At 34.1% G+C, this 21,134-nt stretch overlaps 2 protein-coding genes across 3 annotated transcripts; one reads left to right on the forward strand and one right to left on the reverse strand.

Annotated features, from left to right (window-relative positions):
- Window positions 1-1,139: 1,139 nt before the first annotated feature.
- Window positions 1,140-6,987, forward strand: LOC110690030. 2 transcript variants are annotated; one of them, XM_021866855.1, is made up of 7 exons: window positions 1,146-1,414; window positions 2,539-2,693; window positions 3,015-3,124; window positions 3,230-3,315; window positions 3,960-4,046; window positions 4,157-4,326; window positions 6,696-6,987. In XM_021866855.1, the coding sequence occupies exons 1-6, from the start codon at window positions 1,305-1,307 to the stop codon at window positions 4,266-4,268; spliced, it is 660 nt and encodes a 219-aa protein (XP_021722547.1). In that variant the 5' UTR covers window positions 1,146-1,304; the 3' UTR covers window positions 4,269-4,326; window positions 6,696-6,987. The 2 variants fall into 2 exon arrangements, with proteins under 2 accessions (XP_021722548.1, XP_021722547.1); XM_021866856.1 differs by lacking the exons at window positions 3,960-4,046; window positions 4,157-4,326; window positions 6,696-6,987 and having other exon boundaries at window positions 1,140-1,414; window positions 3,230-3,319.
- Window positions 6,988-12,607: 5,620 nt separating this feature from the next.
- Window positions 12,608-13,663, reverse strand: LOC110689954. Its single transcript, XM_021866773.1, has one exon. It carries the CDS (start codon window positions 13,661-13,663, stop codon window positions 12,608-12,610), a length of 1,056 nt encoding a protein of 351 aa, XP_021722465.1.
- Between the last annotated feature and the right edge of the window lie 7,471 nt (window positions 13,664-21,134).

A 21,134-nucleotide genomic window follows, 5' to 3' on the forward strand; every position in this document is an offset into this window, starting at 1 on the left:
AAAGAAAGAGGGAAATCGTGAGAAGAAGGAAGAAAATGAGGGAAAAATGATGGAAGACCGTTAGTAGGGCCCAATGTGATGTCACTTTGGAGTGCTTGGTCAATTTGGTGAGAAGTTTTAGTGTTTTGGAAAAATGTAGGTGATAAATTTCAATAAAAAAACTTTTGGAGGTTATTACTCAAACGAGGACAATTGTTGGTTACTAAGTAGTATCTGTACGATGCCCGGGATGTTAACTTAGTACATCTATGTTAAAAATTATCGGTATTATAAACATTTATTAGCCAAACTTTTTTTTATTTGAGAAAATTTATTAGCCAAACCTAGTAATTTAAATTACAAAAAATATTTACTATTTGATACATTTATAAAGTATAATGTTGTTTAAATAAATCTTACTCTGTATTTTTTTTTTTGAGGAAATCTTACTCCGTATTATATTATATCGTTTTTACTTATTTTAGGAGCATTGAATACAATTAAATTACTTTAATACAATTTTTTTTAATATAAATTAAAATATAATATAAACATAATGTGGTTTAACAAAGTGTAAATTAATAATACTTCAGCCAAACTAGTACTCCTAAAATCACTCCAGTAAATTAAGTTTCATGATATCCCACAAAACGTAGTCCAACAGATTTTTTTTTTATTTCTTTTATTTTTTAACAACCATAAATATCTCTTAACCAAAAAAGTAGGTAAGTGTAATTGTACTTAGCTAGAACAAAAAAAATAGGTAGGTGATAAAGGTTTATAAAGAAAACACAAGAAGGAGATGGATGGAATTTTAAGGTCTTTTGGAGAAAAAAAAAACACACAAGAAAGAAATGGGTGGGATTTTAAGGATTTTTGGAGGGAAAAAAAAGAACCGCTTTAGTGTAGTAGGATCAATTGTGTGTGTGTATATATATATATATATATATATATATATATGTGTATATGTATATATATATATATATTTTTTTTAATCTAAAAATCTTAAAATAAGAAAAGAAAACACAATTAGTTTATTACCTTAGAAACACAGACTAAAGATTAGAAAGTAAATGGGCCAGGTTGATTTTTTTGACACATAAACTACTATTGTAAGTTTGTAACGGGCCTCCAACAACATTTACACTTCATCAAATTCTTGTCTTAAAATAAAACAAGGGTTTTAAAACCTTTTGTAGGGTTTAAGAACTAGGTTTTCCCCCTTTAATGGTGGTCGAAGAAAGCATACATAAATCCTCTTGTTCTTCAATTTCTTCCCTATTTTCATCAATTTTGAAGTAATTTTCATCGAATTCTGAGTAATTATGGAAGCATTGCATGTTGCGAAGGCTAATTTGACTGTTTATCTTCACCCTTCCCAAACTAAAGACGTCAATGAAGCCGTTACTCGGGAGCTTAGCTCTCTTCTATTCAAGTAATTCCACTTTCTCTCTATTTAATACTTATTTTAATTGCTGATTTGGGTTTTAATAATATGTTTGATTTCTTGGGTTGATATTTTGATATGAACAAAGAAGATTATTTTATTTAATTTAACGTGTTTGTCAAATGTTTTGCTTTTCTGGGTTTGATTAGTGTTGACCTTGGTTCAATTTTTTTTTTTTTTTTTTGATTTTTGGTACTAATTGGTTTGATTGGTCATCGTTTTGATCTTAATTTTCAGTTTATTGATTTTAATTTAAATGGGTTATCTTCAAAATTGATGACTTTTTTATTTTATGTTTTTTTTATTTTTTATTTTTTTAAAAAGGTTATTAACCTCTTTGATTCATATGTGTCAGGGGATTTTTAATTTTTGTTAGTTTACTTGATCTAAATTGAAATGGATTGTTAGTGATAATGTTGCTGAAATTTCAGGGAATTATTTGTTAATGGTGTCAGGAAGTTACCCATGATTTGGCAGTTTTTCATTGTTTTGACGTAGCTAATTTGTCTCACCCAATCCACATTATGGTTCTCCGGGCAAATCCGGTAAAATATGTTAGATTAATCCCATAAGTAGATCCGTTGGCAACGCTAGCATAGCTTGTACAATGTTTAATGGTTCTTACTTCAATACGGATTTGAGGTGGGGAGGGGGGAGTGGTTCGAGAACACTTTGCTGCTACATCTTTTTCCCTTGTGGATTAAAAAAAGAAAACACTCATCTAATCATGTTTTGATTGTTTCTGTGAGTCAGGTTCATTTTTGAGAACATTGTTCAGGATGGAAGTTATTGTGTTGTGAAACTATTTAGTAAGTATATCATTGACGCCATGCCAATATGCCATTTTGTTGCTATATCTCCTTTCCTTGTGGATAAAAAATGAACTCATATAGTCAGCGTTTCGATTATGTGGGTGAGTCGGGTTCAGATTTGAAATTATTTTTCAGGATGGAAGTGATCGTGTTCTGGATACTATTAAGTAAATGATTGGAGTATTTATGTGTGTATATTGATATATTGTTAGCTATCTGATGCACATTCTGTATATTTTTGATTGGGTAGTGTAAATGTGTAATAGATGATTTGCACATTCTGTATGCTATTGTTGTCAGGTTCAGCGAAATTTATGATGGTGTATTGTTGGCACATGAGATTGCTGATGTTCCAAGTAGACATGGAAAAATTCTATCTGGGCTCTTTCCTTATGTCGGTGTTAGACTGACGGCTAATCTTCTACTTTTCGCTCCAAAGCCAGATACATATCTAGGTACCTTCAGCTTCATCTATTCAAGTAATTGGTATGTTAATTTGGATGTTTCTGGACTTCTGGTGTCATACATCCCTTACAGCAGTATATGGAGTATTGTTTAAGTCCATGTAATTCCAAATCCTAATAAAGGTTTAAGTTATGTTCCCATTTAGGTTTTATTTTTTTATTTTTTTATTTTTAAGGAGATGAAAACCTCTCATTTTGATAGAAATGACGATCTTAATTTAATCTTTTAGATAGTACTTAGGACATGATTTTATTTCGTTATAATTTCAGTCAATTGACATAGCATACTTTGTTTGTTTTTGTATCTTCCAGAAGGTAAAGTTGTGAAGGTTGGGCAGGAGTCCATACATGTTGTTGTTCTCGGATTTTCAGCTGCCATTATAACAGTAGACGACATTCGCGATGAATTTAGATATAAGATTGTATGTACCAATTTGCTGTTGCATTTATTTGCTTAATTTTCTTTTGAATTTACAAAACTTACATGAATTTTGTTTCAACTTACTATTTAGCATGTTTTGCTGTAGAAAAGTGGGGAAGAAATGTTCCGAAGCACATCACACAAGCGGCATGTAATTAAAGTTGGAACCATGATACGCTTTTTAGTCAAGAGGTGAGAAACAATCATCTTTCAGTCACTCAAAGGATACACTTATAATAAAATGCCTACTTGTTTTTGAATCTATACTTTAACATTGTGATATTGGTGTTAGTTTTTGTGTCTTGGTAGATGAAAATTTATACTGTAAGTGATGCAGTTATGTGATGGAAAAGTTAGTTAATTGATATACTGCTGCTGCTAAGCTACCTAAATAACTCTTGTTGTCAAGCTAATGAACACGAAGATGAATTTGATGTGTATAATGGTGCTATTAGGGGGTTCATGACTATCTAGATATATATTGACACATACGCCCAATTTAGTCCATCTCACGGTTATTTTGTGTGGTATGAGCACATCCATATCACACCATTGAAATCTAATTATAAATTTTAATTCGCTTGCTTCTATGCACTAATTTGTATAGATACCCTGAAATTTTGTATGGATGTTCTAGATCTTGCTGACACACGACGAGCAATAGAATTCTTATGTGTTGTGAAGGTTGTTTGTTAATCTAGTTTTTGAGTGGATTATATGTGGTTCTCTCTGCTTTTCTTTGGTGGCTTTTTATTATAAGTAGATAGTGCAGTATCTTAAATAGATTCTTTGTTTGATACATTCAAATTTCTGACATTATATCTATGTTTACACAGCTTCGATGAGGAAATACTGCACATATCGGGGTCCTTAATTCCATCGAGCACTGGAAACATTCTGTGGCAATCATCCTTAGCTAACAGGTATTTTGGCTCTAACTTACTCTGAAACCTTTTACTCTGGGGTGGGCAATATTTGTTCACATTTTATTTCTAGCGCATATTTAAAATTGTAGCTTGTCTTATACTTCCAGGAAGCAGAGAGAAAGAGAAGTATTAAAGGATTTTAGTACTGGAACAATTGATGGAGGTGCTATATCTAATGATTATCATGTCTTGAAGAAACCAAAGAAACAAAGAGTATAACAAGGATCTTAGAGGATGCATAGGGTTTGAAGACTCCAATGATTTCATGATTGTAATGGTAAGTTTCTTTTCTATTGCGAATGGCAGTATGCAATTTGTGCTTTTACTTTCCGTCTTATATTTTGGTGCTATATTTGTGGTTCCATTGCGCAATCAAATGTTATTGAAGTCCTTCGCATGTTTTACATCTTGGGTACACTGGTACACTTGGGTAGGAGTATTCAAGAAAGGGATTGTGAATGGTTACTAACTTACTACTTACTCCTTGAGTCCATTCTTTCATGATTGTCCTCGTTTTTTTTTTCAATGTCATGCCCCTTTGCTCAAGGGGTTCATCCCAAATCATGGTTTACTGATTAATTCCCTAAGCATTTTGATTTTCCTAGTCTAGGTTTAAGTATGGGGAACTATCCAAAGTCTGCCAACACCAATTTCCGTCACCACTTCCAATATTTGAAACACCATTTCCAATATTTGAAAAGGTGTGCTTAGTCGCAAGGCGCTAGGGTTCATGCGCCTTTTGTGGTCTAGGCGAGGCGATTTTGATGAGGCGCAGCTAATGCGCACAAAGAATTTTCAGAATTTTTTTTTATCGTTTATTATATGCGCCCTACTTCAATGAGGCGCAAAAGGCGCACTGAAATGCCTTTGTGCGCGTTGAGCCTTTTTATATACTGACCACTTCTATAACCCATGAGTGTCCACTAGAGACCATCATGCTGTGCCAGGGACCAAACCAATGGAGCACTGCTTGCCACCTCCATCACCCATTGGGCCATTGTCACCACTAAGCCACCAACTTTTGTTATTTTTGTAACTGAGTTCCGTAGAAAAATCTAATGTTTGGATGTAGTCTTTTGTGCCGGAGGTCAAGATAGAGACACAGATAGGTGTTGGGTGGTGGTGATGGAGGAGAGTTAAATTCATCTTTGCAAAGGACAGTGATGGGCAATGAGCTGATGATAAATAGTAATGGAGGATTTTGCAAGGAGCAAAAGAGGGGTGATGGTGGCTGGTTTTTGTTTGGAGAACAGGGAGTTCAGGATAGGGAGAAAGTAGGGGTGTGTGAACCCAGATGGTCAACCATTATTTCAATTGACTGTTAATTGTGTAATTGCAATGTTTGGTTGGGATTATGGTTTTTATTACTTCGTACTCAAATTTTATTAAAAAATGTTCATCAACAAATAAAATTGAAGAACTTGCTGTGCTGCTGCCAAAACTCTAACTTCTCACAAAACGGCTTACCTGGCAATGGTATGGTGCCCACATTATACATGATCTTTGTCAAAAATTTACTGTGTGAAACCCTTTACTCTGGCAATGATATGGTGTCACATTATGCATGACTTGATTTTCAAAAGAGTATATTTGATGCAAACTTACAAATTTTACAATTGTCTGATTTTTTAACCTCATGAGTCATGACTTGACATTTCTTTGTTGTGCTTGCCTATTTTTCAAAAGAGTATAGTTTGATGCAAACTTACAAATTTTACAATTTTTTGATTTATGGACCTTATTTTGCATGACATGTTTCAGCCACTAATTCACTTGAAGTACTATGAGTGATATTTGGAACATATGTATATTAATAAGGACATTACAACATATAGAAGGGAAAAGCAGCTATATCAAAATCCTGTAAATGTTGCTCCTACGATCAATTTGACTCTCCTATCTGTTTCAAACCCTCTTCCTCTCCATATTTCCCTTTCCCTAATGGCCTCCACAACTAAATCAACATTGCTGTCATACTGCTCATTCTACCAACTTGCTACTCACTTTCAGGGCCCGTTGCCTTCCACCACAAAGGCATAACTATCATATCAAAACTATGGCAAGTTACAAGTCATTTTTTTTAAAGTACCTGCATATAGCATAGACAGAAATAACTAGTTCTAAGGTAAAAAGGGGAATAGAAGGAAGCTTTTTTTTTTCCCTCCCAGTTATCTATATATTTCATTAAACAAGTAAGGGAATTCTTTTAATGTCTCAGATTATAATGTATCCTGAGATGGATTAATTATGACCTTGAACCCAGATTTGTGTAAGTGTGTACACACTACACAAATTTGATATGTCCTTCCGGCTTGGCTATATTGGTATATGTAACAACTTTATTCACAAGTCTTCTGTAGTGGCATTTCCAATTTGAAAGCACTGTTAGAAGTCATTTCTTAAATTTTTTATAACTCCTTCCCCAAATTTTGTTTAGTCTGTTTATAACGGAGATGGTGGGTTTATATTAACTAGTCTTTATTTGTTTCCTGGTGTAATCTGTTAACATTTCTCCACATGAAGTAATAGTGTGTACCTAGAGAATCAATTTATTTCAACATTCTTCAGTTCCGAATGAAATTAAGTTTCTTGACGTAAAGTGATAAGTCTGCTTTTGTCATGGAGTGATGTTTATTGTTCTTGCAGATATTTGTTTGATTGTTGGAATTGATACGCAACCCAGCTCTTGATGAAAGGACCAGAGTTTGGGTGAACATGCAGAACGAAACTAGGATATTATAGGGTACTTGTGATATAGAACTCAAATCTGTATGTGCATGTAATTTATCAACTTTATATCCAATGGATTGTCCTGTAATTTATAGAAAGATGTTCCTCCCCAACTGACTTCGGCTGGTTGGCTGTTAACTCTTGTTCTTTATTATCTGGGTTAGTTCTGTAGTATATTCTTATAAATTAACTTACTCTTTACTCCTTACTCCCACCATTTTTGTAAGTGCAAGAGTTTGATCCACGCGAAGTTAGGGGGTTGGTCAAATTTGTTAAAATATTCTTTCGTTCGCATGTATGTGGGATTTAGAGTTGTGTAAAGATTGTTTGGATGACGCTGGGCTGGGCTAGCTCGTGGCATGATATGGCCTTGCACAAAAAAAAGTAGGCCAGGAGGTAGGCATGGTACTACAGAATAGTGGGTTGGGTGTGGGCCATGATTTTTTTTTTGGAGAAGCACAACTAGGCATAACACGGCATGATCTGACATAAAAACACGTTTAAATACAATTTATTTGGCGTTGTCATGCAAGCATGTAACATTGCGGTATGTTAGCACTTTGGGTTGGGCCATAACTAGATTGACTCTTTTGATATATAAGCACGATGAGACATGGTACATAGTAAGTGGTCTTAGTCTTGGTGGCCCCAAGGCACAACTTGAGTGAAAATAGACAATTATCCATTCTTAGTATACCGAAGGAATTGGAGTAATTGGACTCACAAAACTGACTTGAACTAGAGTAATATGACGTTTACCTGATATCGATTTTAACTTGTGAACATAGTATTCAAATTCCATATGGAACCAACTAAATGAAACTTGATATAGGTGTGACTTGATAGCTACAAATTATTTCGAATCCACATTAGACCCGATTATAGCATGAATCCTACTTTGGCAAATTTGCAACCTACTCGACTCGATAGAACTTGCGATTTAACAAGTTGCTATGTTAAGGACTTAACCCAAGCAAACCAAATCGTTTTTGATCACAGCTTGAGTCAACATGATACCTTAAATCAACTTGATCTCCGATTTGAACACGACCTAGTATGAGAATAATATTGGTAGGTGTGTGGTGTTTGAGAATAGAATTATAAGTCGCATTATTTAGAGGTGGTGCTTCATGATGGAGGTGCTTTGTTGGTTAGATTAAGAGTATAAATTGGAAAAGAAAGAGAGAAAATTATTCTAGTGGAAAGTGTAGGGATAAAGTAGGTAAAAAAAACTTTAATTTAGGGCAAAAATTAGTACTACCCCGGCCCCTTGTCTTTAATTTCTTTATACTTTGACTTTTATCGCAATTTACAAATAACACTATAAATAACACTATTGATTATCATTTATAATTTATATGTAAGGAAATTTATAGTCATGTGAAGTCTTATTAAAATTGTTTTAATATAGAATGTGTGTTTTTAGAATACTACAATAACTTCTTATAATTTTTACTAACACAAGATTAAAACTTAATAATTAAACTTTTACATTGACAAATGTATAGTTAGAGCCTTAAAGAGGACAAATACTAATTAGACCGATTTGATCCGATCCGATCTAAAAAAACGAATCCAAATTTTAATTAATATGGATACAATAATTAGAATGACTCAATTTTAAAATAAACCTAATTTAAGCTAACCTCACCGAACCTAACCCAGTATCCTGAATTGACTCCTCTACGTAATCGACATTGAGGGTATATTCTTTATTGAGACATTAATAATGTAGGTTGAATATTTTTGTGCCGACTTGAGAGAGACTAATATTCCACGCCGTTTGGAAGCAATTACTAAAAGCAGCCTGATCATAGTAAATCTTGAGTGGACCTCACCAAAATGATTGGTAATTGGTGTGCAATGGGGACCTTCAAAGACTAAGGGTGGGAGACTAGAAAGTGTGGGAGCACTTCAGGTAATAATAATTGAACGAGATGATCGTAATCTTGAAAATCTTGTTCGGTAGTAGTTAGTCAATCAACATACCAAAGATTATGCATTAAAGCATTCTACTTCACTTTGATTAATTCATAACCGATGATTATATTTTTAGTCGTTAAATAGGGTAGTTTTGATTGAAAAGTTACATTAAATAATCAATAATAATTAGGGGTGAGCTTAATAGGGTACCCTGTTAAAATTTTCGAAATCGATACCAACAGATTCCACAAATTGAGAATCGAAATCTGTTGAACAGGTTCCTGGAAATCGGGAACCAGAATCGAGACCCACAGGTTCTGGTTCCGATTTAGGGTACCCTGTCTTGTAATATACTTAATAACTTTTTGCAGAATTTTTTATAAAAAAACTGGATGGTCACTAATTTTTAATGTTTATAACTCGCAAATAAAACAAATAATAGTAATTGTTTAGCAAATTAAAAACATATATTTATAATTGTAATTTCGATATTTATTATTTAAAAATTAGGTTATAATTGGTGTATAATCTGTACTTAAGTGATACTTTTATTAGGTTACAGATACCCTATAGGTTCTGATTTAAAAAAAATTAAGAACCTGAACTAGAACCTGTTGCCCATTTTGCTACCCGAAATCGAAACCTCTTTCGGTTCCGAAACCTGCGGTTTCTAATAGGTTCCGGTTCTGATTCAGGGTATCCTTCTTCCGGTTCCGAAACCTGCGGTTTCTAATAGGTTACGGTTCCGATTCAGGGTACCCTAATTTTTCTCTCACCCCTAATAATAATAATGTACATATTTGGTTGAAATGCTAGGTACACAATTGACATACAACCGGTTTGGACTATTGCGGAAATCAAGCAATTAACTCATAGAGTATAAATTCAATTTTGATCCTTCAACTATTAGTTTAATCTCTTGATTGAATTGATTATTTAGCATAATATCAAAGTCAGGCTGATAGTTAAGACTTTTAATGGCTTTAATATATTATGGACCAAAGTAGATTAGATCACATGTGTGAAGGGATATTGAATGCACTTTGGCTTCATAAAAGATTGTACGTGTGAGTGTCCCACATTGATAAAAGTGTAGAGAGATAAACAAGCTCTTTAAAACTTATAAAATGGGTTTTTCTTTAAAGACAGGTGTGGCATAGACTCATACGAGTATTTAACTCAAAATGGTGCAACATCCACAAGGTAGATAGACGGTATCCAACAAGCTCGCATTTGGAGCATAGATGTGCACCTTTAGCATTGTGAGGAGTAGAGTCCCTAATTAAAAGAATTCTTATAAATTTAGAATACGAGAAAAGGTTAAAAAAGTGTACACTTTCTATGAATTGAAAGTTATTATTGGCAAACAAGGATCCTAGAAAATGATACTTAGTGTTCAAACAGACAATCACATAATCATTTACTATATAGGTATAGTATCAAATGTCACATGTACGTTAAGTAATCCCAATACATGCCATTTTGTAGGTCCATACAATCTCAACTAACGCTTCATGAAATTTGCTAAAAAAATACCTTAAGTATTTTTATTTTACTAACAACACAATCCCAATTGACTTACATACGATTTAAGCAATTCAATAAATTAGAGCATAAATGGATACATTAATTTAAATATCCTTACAACCGATAATACAAGATTATTAGATTTTTATAATTTGAATTATTTTGATTATTTATCCGATTAACTTCTTTATCATTTTCTCAAATATTGTATTAAGGATTCAAACAGACATACTCCAAATAATAAAAACATGGAAAGTATAACTTTTGGAATAGATTCACTGGAGTACTAAACCCCATAAATCAATCATTCTTAATTAAATCTTCCCAAACATCCAGACAAGCTCAACAAATATTTGCAACGATTATTTAATGGCCTATTATGCAAATATATGGATTTGCAAGTATGAAAGGATGGATTTAAATTGAAGCAATCAAGTAGATATAAATATAAACAAAATTATATTATCTTTGGAACAAAAGGTATAGGCCCATAACAATTCTGAATATAATTGGGTATGACTACTCTAGGGGTAGTAAATAAAAAGTCCCAAATGAAAAGGGACAAGTATGTTTTTTCCATGTGCAATTTATTTAGGGCTAGAATAATAATCAATGAGAGAAGTTTAAAGAGCTATCACAATTCACAATAGACAAAGATTCCTTTGAAATAAGGCCCTTGTAAATAAATCGATGCTCCATATTGTCCATTATATATGTATCATTTGTGGCCATGTCTTAATCAAAGTATCAACAACACATATCTTCTTAGGAATTATGCTAAATCTATGATGGTCATCCATCCCTTTCATGTAGTGACCCAAATGAAATTATTACAGCATATTTACAAATTTCACATACTAGTAATATTTATTCTTAGTAACACCTTCGTCCATAAGGGGCAGAAAAAGTATTAGCGAGGGTTTGTCCTTATTTATTTTTATTTACTCTTTTGGTGGATTCCACAAAACTAAAAACTCTTATATAGGTCAACCAACCCAATGATACATCAATGCTTTAGACTTTAGAGTAAAGGGGAAGGTAAGAAAATTACTTACTCCTAAATATAAGCATATGATGATCTATAGTTGAACTTGTGACCTCAAGGTCATAAGGTGAGTTCATTCTCCACCATCTCCACCAAGCATGCTTGGTTAAGGGTTTCTACTCTTTTGCGTCAATTTTAATTGACAACCTTTAATACGTAATACTATAATTCTCCTGTCACAAGTTCTTTAAACTTTAATAAATAAGTGTTATTAATGATGAGCAATAAATCGTATTTACCCGCTCCATTTTCTATCTGGGGTGTCCTAAGTCCTAACTAACTTGCCTATTTACTTTATAATTTTTTATCTCTACTTTATCACATGTATGTCCCAAACTAAACCAGTGCTTTCTTTCCTCTCTACATTTCACGTACATAAAAATTGTGCAAATGATCATGAGACAATTGAATTGGGAAACACAATGTGGGAAGCTTCAGCTTTGGTGACTTGAAAACTTTTTGAGTTTCGACATGTTGATAAAAAAAAATGTTATAGTTTCAACAATAAAAAACAAAATAGAATTTGTAATGTTGCCAATAATAAATTTATTGTTCTATTTTTGGCAGTACATGCCGTACGCGGCGGTGCACCTTCATTTTGTACTGTCTTCCACCGGCCTATTTCGCCCTTCCATGCCGAGAAGGCTATCTTGATAATTTGTGTTATGTCATTATCATTGGTACATCTTCTATGTTGTCTATTGTTCATCTCATATACGAGTAGGTGGTCTATGAGACTATGACTAAGGTGTCTGGGAGTAGTAGGTGAAATTGTGAACTTTTTTACTGGAAGGTTGTAAGGTACAAATATAAAGCTAATTACGGGTCATTTCTTTTAGAAATCGTATCTAAGACCACTCTCAATGGTGTGCAAAAAAAATGCTCACCCACTCTCTCTCTACCCACTTTCTCTCTCAACAAATCAATTTTGCTCATGGGCAAATTTTTTTCATATTTCCTCTTCCAATGGTGAGCAAAAAAAATGTTCACCCACCACTATCTCTGTCTTACTTTTTCAATACCCCACCATAACTTTCTCTCTCCTACACAACACTTCTTTATTTATTTATTTCATTTATATTTTAACATTACTCCAAATAAATAAAAACTAGTTTAATTATGTGTAACTTATTTTTTTTATTTTTTTCTTTTTTATCGTTAAAATTTATCGTAAAATTATTTATGTTATTATAAATAATTGTAAAAAAAAGCTCATAATTTTTTATTTATTTTAAAAGCGGTACAATATTAGAGAACAATTAATTTGCAACGTCATGCGCAATTAAACTTAGGAAATAAAAAAAACACAACAACTACATCGTCTAATTTCTCCCTAATTACGGGGCCCGTATCGTTGCCAAATATGTTCGACTAAATCACGTTTCAGAGATAGATGAATTTCTCTGTCACGGAGGGAAGCTTTTCGCTGTAGAAATGCGTTGAAGTCAAAGTTGGTAGGTCGGCCTACGTTGAATTCAAACGGTGGCGTTGTAGATGTTGATGCTGGTGTTGATTCTTGTTGATCTTCTTCGTAGAAGGCTCTTAGAACTTCGGCTCGAGTGTAGTTGTGGCGCTCATCTTCAACAATCATGTTGTGCATAATGATACATGCTTTCATTATGTCTCGCAGTATGTCCTCATCGTACGCCAATGACGGTTTTCGTATTACTGCAAATCGAGCTTGCAAAACACCGAATGCTCTTTCAACGTCTTTTCGAGCAGCAGCCTGGTGGTCAGCGAACAATTTATCTTTTTGAAGTTGAGGGGTTGTGATACCCTGAACAAAAGTTGCCCACTTCGGATAAATACCGTCGGCTAAGTAATATGCCATGTTGTATTCATGGCCGTTAACGGTAAAATTTACCGGAGGAGCTCGACCATGCAGAACCTCATCGAACACTAGGGAACGGTATAAGACATTTAGGTCATTACAAGATCCAGGAATCCCAAAGAAGGAATGCCATATCCATAAATCCTGATCTGCAACGGCTTCCAGTATTAGCGTTGCTTTCTTGTTCCTACCGGCGTACTGCGCTTTCCATGCCGTTGGACAGTTCTTCCATTCCCAATGCATGCAATCAATGCTGCCTATCATGCCTGGAAATCCACGCAGTTCATTTTGATGCATAATTCTGGCCAATTCAGCAGTTGTAGGGTTTCGCATGTACTCGGTTCCGAACTGATTAATGACCCCGGTACAAAAACGTTGAAGAGCAACTCGAGCAGTTGACTCACTGATCCGAACGTATTCATCCACGGCGTCCGCAGCCATGCCGTAGCCTAACATTCTTATCGCTGCTGTACATTTTTGCAGAGGTGATAAACCTAACCTTCCAGCTGCATCCCTACGCTGCTGGAAGTACACATCACCTTCAACGACCTTGTTCATTATACGTACAAACAAAGGTCGTTGCATACGAAATCTTCTTCTAAATTGTAACCACTCCCTCCCTCCGGAAGTCTACCTGCCTCATCATAGCAAGATATCCATTGCAGTGTCCGCTGCCAACCTTCTCCAGTGCGACGTGAGACTCTTAATAGGCCTTGGCGGAATTATATGCGGCTTCTGCGTATGCAAAGTTTGGTATGCTGCGTGTACATTGCGCCATAGGGTAGTTGCTTTTTGGCTTGTACTTTTAATAGCATCCTCGCTAATCTGCAAGTACAACCCAATCAGAGCTTCATCTTCCGCCACAGACCAAATACGGGTAGCTCGTGCAGGAACCTGGTTGGGTTCCAACAAGCGCACTGGCGGAGGAGGATACTGCGGCGTCTCTGGTACGCTTTCCTCTTCGCTCTCATCGAATAGTGTGTTACTACCAAGATCAGTTTCAGGTGTACGATCTTCATTAGCAGGGTTTTGTTGGGGAACCTCAGTGGGTGTCTGATGCAGTGGAGGTGGTTGCGTCGACATATTGCCCATTCTTTGCAAGAACAACTGAAACTCGGGATTAGTTAGGAAATCATCACTAAAACCCGAAAGTTGTTGACGGAAATTTGGGTTGTTTGGATCCATTAAAATATTCTGCACCAAAAAACAAAAGATCAATATCGTTACAAACATTAACTCAAAAAACAAATTAAAATGATAACAAATCCAAAAAAATATCAACAACTTTCTTCAATTGCATAATGCAATAACATTACATGCCATACAAAATAACATATATACTAATTTTAACACATAACTACAGGTACATGTTAAAGAAAATAATTAACCAATACTTGCAACACTTTAAGAACATGTACATAATGCAATATAATTTCGTGGCCTATAATTTTTTTTTTCAATAAAATCACATATATACTAATTTTATTAAGTTAATACATTTATATATAGCAACAAAAATTTACCATTAATTAATTGCAACAACAAATTCAGAAATTTATGGACAAAATATAAACAACTTTCTTAATAATTACATATTGCAAATATAATTACATGGCCTAAAATATTATTTGTTTTTTAAAAAAAATCACATATAATATACTACTTATATTTAACTGATTTTAAAAATTAAATAATTTTTTTTTACCTCAATATGGATGAATTGCAATAGCAATATTCTTTTACAAAATTAAAATACTTTTAAGAAAATTAAAATTTGGAGGATTTTAAGGTGTTTTTGAAATTGTATCAAAATATATCAAAATGCATGTCTATTTATAGAGAATTTAATTTTATGACCGTTGGTAATTTTTTTTTTTTTTTTTTTTACAAAATATATTTTTCTGAAATTGGGAAATACATAAATAACCGTTGTAAAACGGCTAGTATTTTCTGATTGGTTGTCTTGCTGCCAGCTGCCACGTGTCGCGTCCTCATTCGCCAGCGAACTGCACGCGTTAGCTTCCCTTTTTTTTTTTTTTTTTTTTCTGATACTCAAAACGACGCGTTTTGAGGCGCGCCTTTGAGGCAGCTTCATCAAAACGCGTCGTTTTGATGTTAGAGTCAGCTTTTTTTTTTTATTTTTCTGACGCGTGTGGGGCCCACTTGCAACACTGTTCATGGCAAAAAATGCTCAACTTTTGAGCTTTTTAATAAATGCTCATGAGCATTTTTACCTATTTTTCATTTTACTCACCATTGTGAGTTGTGAGCATTTTTTTTCCTCACAAAAAATGTTCATGAGCTAAAAAAACTCTCACCATTGAGAGTGCTCTAATGAATCCTGAAAAGCTAACTGCTAATGTATCGAAAGAAGTGTCAATCCAACACATATACAATGACATGGATTAAATTTTGGTGGTATAGAGGGACCAAATTAAAGATCGTTTAGTTTGCACGGGTAAATGAAATAGAATGAACAAAGAAAAAGAAAGAGAATGGAATGAAAAACCTTTAAATTAACTATGGGCTTGTTTGACATCGTTTTTTGTTTTCAGTTTTCAGTTTTTTTTTTTTTTTGTAAAACAAAAAACAGAAAACAAGAAAAAGGTGTTTCCACTTTTTTGTTGTCAGTTTTCAAAATTATCATGATATTAATAAGTTTGATTATTTTTTAATACAATATACAACATGTATTATATGATTTTGAAAAACAAAAAACCAAAAAACAGAAAATTGCAGCGATGTCAAACGAACCCTATGTTGTTTGTTTTGAAAAACAAAGCCTCCACTTCCATCACCACATAATACCTATTCCCCTACTTTCCTATCTTCTCCAGCCACCCCACCACTCGCCGCCCTTTGCCGAAGATCCCCCTCGCCGACTCTCTCCTCACGAAAAACTGTCCCCTCCCCCGAAAAATCCTCCCCACCCCCGCAAAACCCTAAAAACCCTTCCCGTAAAACAGTCGGCAACCCTTCCCTCGAGTTTTGAGGGTGGGGAGAGGGGCGGCTGACTGTTTTACGGGGTAAGGGAGGGGTTTTTAGGGTATTGCGAGGGTGGGAAGGGACAATTCTTCAGAGGAAGGGGAGGGGAGGGGAGGGGAGGGAGGGTCGACGAGGGGCGGGGGATCTTCGGCGAAGGGTGGCGACGGTGCGGCGAGGGTGGTTGGGTGGTGGGGGTAGGGTAGGATGGTGGTGGCTGGTGTGGGTATGGTGGTGTAGTGGTGGCTAAGGAAAGGGAATGTAAAAACCTAGGGGGTGGGGAATCAAGTTGGAAGATTTTGGGGGAATGGAGAGGGTAAAGGGAATGGAAAACAATGCCTAACAAGCAACATCAAAGGGAATTAGAGCAATTGATTTTCTTTCCCTTTGATGAATACCCAAACCAAACGACCCCTTAGATAGATGATTTGCTACAATATTTGCTTCATGGAAAATGTGAAGAGCACACATAATCTGAAACTTTTGAATGAAGAAGACACAGTACTTGGTATCTTAGATAGTTGGTTGAACATATGGACCCTATGGAGCGAGATTATCAATCTGCTTGTTCCATGAGCACCCCTTTTTCAAGAACGTGGAACAATAACTACATCGATTGGTAGGTCGTCTCGATTTATTTGTCATAAACTAAGACTTGATCTAAGTTATGTTGTGTACATGCTGTCCCTATGGACCCTATGGAGCGAGATTATTAATCAGCTTTTTCCATGAGCACCCCTTCTCCAAGAGCGTGGAACAATAATGTCAATTGGTAGGTCGTCTTGATTTACTTGTCATAAACTAGACTTGATCTAGCTTATGTTGTGTACATGGTGTCCCAAGTTCTTCATGCCTGCATTGCGATCATAGAGTTAGGTAGCCTTATATGTGGTCAGTAGGGGTGGTTATTGGGCGGGTCAGTGCGGGTCATTAGCGGGGCGGGTCAGTTGCGGGTCAAGATGAATATTTAGCGGGTTAGGGTCGGGTCAGGGCCAATGCGGGTCAGGGTCGAGTTAAAAGTAAAACGGGCCATTAGCGGGCCTTTACTCATATTTAAAACAGAGAAGAAAAAGGAAAATAATAATAAATAAAATGAAATTAAAAAGGAAAATAAAACAAAATTCCCCCAAAATCAATCAGACCCATGACCAAATCAGAGATGAAACCTTGTGAATATTGTGATGTTCATATACAGAGTCAACGGCTATAAGCTGAATATCACAAATGATAACAAAATCTTTCTCGTTCTCTTCCTCTTCGTGACAATAACAAAATCTTTCCCAACTTCAATTCACTAGCAAAATCAAATTTCCAACACTAATTAATCAACATGATCGCAGTACAATAACAAGAAAATTATTATCCTACAAACTAATCAATTAATCAAACCTAAAAAATTGAATAAGATTCTAGAAGGTAAATTTGGGGGAAAGCTGCTTCAATGGAGAACTCTGAGTGCGCTTCAATGGAGAACTCTGAGAAGCGGCTTGCTAAGTCCTACCACTATTATTGCTTAAGCGCATTCATCTACAACAGAATCGACTCACTAAACAGAAGTTAGAAGTGGAATGGAGGAGTTACCTATGAATTAAAGGGTTAAAACCCTTTAATATTAGGCCCGACCCTTTAAAAGCCCTGTCCATTAAAAAAATTAAAGGGTTAAAACCCTTTAATATTAGGCCCGACCCTTTGCCATTGGGTAGCCCTACCCAATAACCACCCCTAGTGGTCAGATATATATGAAAAATAGTCTAGGAATAGGTATTCTTTTACATACATATTTTGATTTGAGCTTGTCTGGTTGGTGTGAATTAATTAAATTGGGCATGCAAGTTGTTCCCTAACACATCGTTTATTGTAGTGTTGATTAGTTTTTCCGGGTCACTCGTAGTATCAGGTCAAAGATATATGTTATTCTTGTGGAAGCTGAAAAATTGATCCATGGAATGAAGCTGAATATCGATCCATGGAATTGAAACTTTGACTTGTGAGCTCAAGTGATTAAAAAGGGTTGCTTGAAAGCTTGGGATTTAACATCTGAGGGCTATGAACATGTTTTATGATAGTTAATCTAGATTATCTTTTGATCAAAATTCAGACTTTACACAAAAGAATGAAACATATTGAGGTCAAATGTCATTTCTTGTATGATGATATTTTGAATGGGACAATCAACTCATTTTGAATGAGTAAAGTAAAATACAAGGTACTAATGTTTGTTAAAAGTTGCAATTGGAGTACTAAAGTCTGAGAAGTTGCAATTAAGGTACTGAAACCTTGATCGGAGGTAAAAAATCCAGTAGTGACTTACATCAACCGGTTAACTCCCTTTTTAACTTTAAAAAAAATATATGAATAAAAAAAATATATCAAGCTTTCCCACATTATTTCTTCAGTGTAAAACCAGAGCATTTAAAAAATCTAAGTCGATCATACAAATGAATAAAAAACATGTAAATGAATCAATAACAAATAAATAAAATTCAGTATTATCAACTGATTGATCAAAGATTGTATGCAAATGATCAATTAATTAATTTTACAAAAATGCAAACCCTAGAATTAACGGAAGCAACAAAATTGAAAACTATAAATAAAATTAAAAGGGGATCAACTGATCCTCACCACTAAACCACTTCTGTGAAAGTTAATGAATTGAACTTGTGGGACTCATAACAAATTAGATGATGAAGCGAAGAACAACAAATTTCTAGATTACACCATCTCATCACCATAAATGGAAGAGGCGGTTTTTGATGGGTTTCGCTTAAAATTAATTGACCCACCATCAATTTGCTCATGCCTTTTCCGAATTTCTTCGCCCAAAGACTAAGCTTGCTTTTAAAATTAAGCCTGAGAACTTGAGAAGCAAGGAAGGGCCCTGAATTTTTGAAGACATCAGTTTGCTTGGGAATTCTTTTGCCTCCTTCTGTTATCTCTATGTAAAGAGGTACTGCAAGATTAGTACCTTTGGATGGGGTAAAGCAAATTTTCTTGAACAATTTCCCGCAAATCATTTTAAAGATTAGTACCTTCATTAATTTGTGTTAGTCAATTACATTTTCTATTTTTTTTTTTACTAACTTTTACTGGTTGTACAAGGTCATTAGAAGAGGTTACCTGTTTCAATACCTTGTTTGCAACTTCTCAAACTTTGGTACCTAAATTGCAATTTATGGCAAACTTTAGTACCTTCCACTTATGTTTACTCGATTTTGAATGTTAGTAATAAAATATTAAAAAGTCGATTTCCATGTGCCAATTGATCTGAGGGGGTATTAGGATTTATGTAATTCTTGTATTATGACCTAGTTTTATATGGGCTTGCTCGTGTTAGCTTTTGCATGTAAGTATTTTTAACAAGCCCATGCGCTTACCATACATAGGGTTGTATACAAGCTACCCCTTTTTATCAATACAATGAAGAAAATACACTTTTCCAACAAATACATTATACTCCCTCCTTTGTAAAATACTTGCTTCACTTTTTATTTTATGCCGTTTTTAATTACTTGCTCTATTTTCTTATTTGTAAAGTTTTTACAATATTTAATTCATTTCTCTCAACTAGTGGAACCAACATAAATTATATTTTATTAATTTCATATTCTCTCTCCTCCAATTCTCTCAACTACTTTTGCTTTTTACAATTTTATATTCTTCTACTTACCCTACTACCTCCATATTTTATTACTTTCTCCAATTTCTCCTAAAACTCCGTACATGGAAAAATGGAGTAAGTATTAAAAAACGGAGAGAGTAGTATTAAATGGAGAATACAAATTTTGTACTTAGCAATCAATATGTAAGATAATATTGTATTTGTTGTAGCTACTGTATTGTATCTATTTGAGATCGCATCCTTTTAGGTGTTGTACATTATTGGATACATTTTTTTTAGTGAATGAGCAGCTTTTATTTTTATTTTATTTATTTATTATTATTGAAGAAGGAAAACAACAAAAGGTGATATTAGACTATTAGAGTAACGGAATAAACCGAATGTGATATGATAAAATATAATTTGGTGAAGATTATGCAAAGATTTTGTGGTGCACAGTATAAAGAGGATGATGATCATGTGATTTTGTCAGGTGTAACATTACAAAATTTATTTATTTATTGGCAGATTTCTAGAATAAAAATATGAAATTGAAAAGGAATTTAATAAATTCAAATCTGGTAAAAATTAAAATCTCAGGAGTCTGGACAAATACAATAGAATTATAAAACTCCTGACAAAAATAATGGGAGGCAATATTATCTTTTGAATGGCTATCAGTTACTATGAGTAGATACTATAAGGTTTGCCAAGAGGCCGGAAGAGGGGATGCATTTGACTAGACGATATTATATAATAATTTTAATGGTTTTGAAGTTATTTAATTTTGGCTCGAAATAACCTAATTTAGTCGATGATTTTTTTATAATTGAAGTTTGTGATTAATGATTGTGATGCGAATTCATTTGTTCTTATTTGAATTAAGTAACTCTACTAGATAAGAACATGACATGATTTAACATTGATAATATTTTCATGATGATTGTAATAATCCAAGGAATGAGAGGTCATCCAACTCAAATTGGATTAATACCTTATGGTTGACGTATCTCGCAAATGTTATTTGAATATAATTGATTTACACAAGACTAATCAAAATGACTTATTTTTAGCCTTTATATGTGTCCTCTTTCAATGAGACTGATCACGAATAATAAGTCTATCTAAAACTAGTGGAGGACGCAAAATTTGCATTCATCAAAATAAGATTACGAAAATTTGTACCGTAATACTTCATAATTTTTTATATGTCTTAATAATTATTACAAATTTCTACTACTTCCCATCCTTTTTTGTTGGTTACACATTACACTTTTTTTTTTTTTTTTTTTTTTTTTTTTTTTGTCTGCTCTATCATGCTAGTTACACTTTTTCTTTCTTTATTTAGTCATGAATTTTAGGAAAAGCTTTCTTAAAGTGTGTACATTATTATTTTATTTTTTATTTTTTCTTTTTTACAACCAATAGCCGAATTATCTACAACCA

The sequence above is a fragment of the Chenopodium quinoa genome, unplaced genomic scaffold (genome assembly GCF_001683475.1).
Source record: "Chenopodium quinoa cultivar QQ74 unplaced genomic scaffold, ASM168347v1, whole genome shotgun sequence".
Classification (NCBI taxonomy): Eukaryota; Viridiplantae; Streptophyta; class Magnoliopsida; order Caryophyllales; family Amaranthaceae; genus Chenopodium; species Chenopodium quinoa.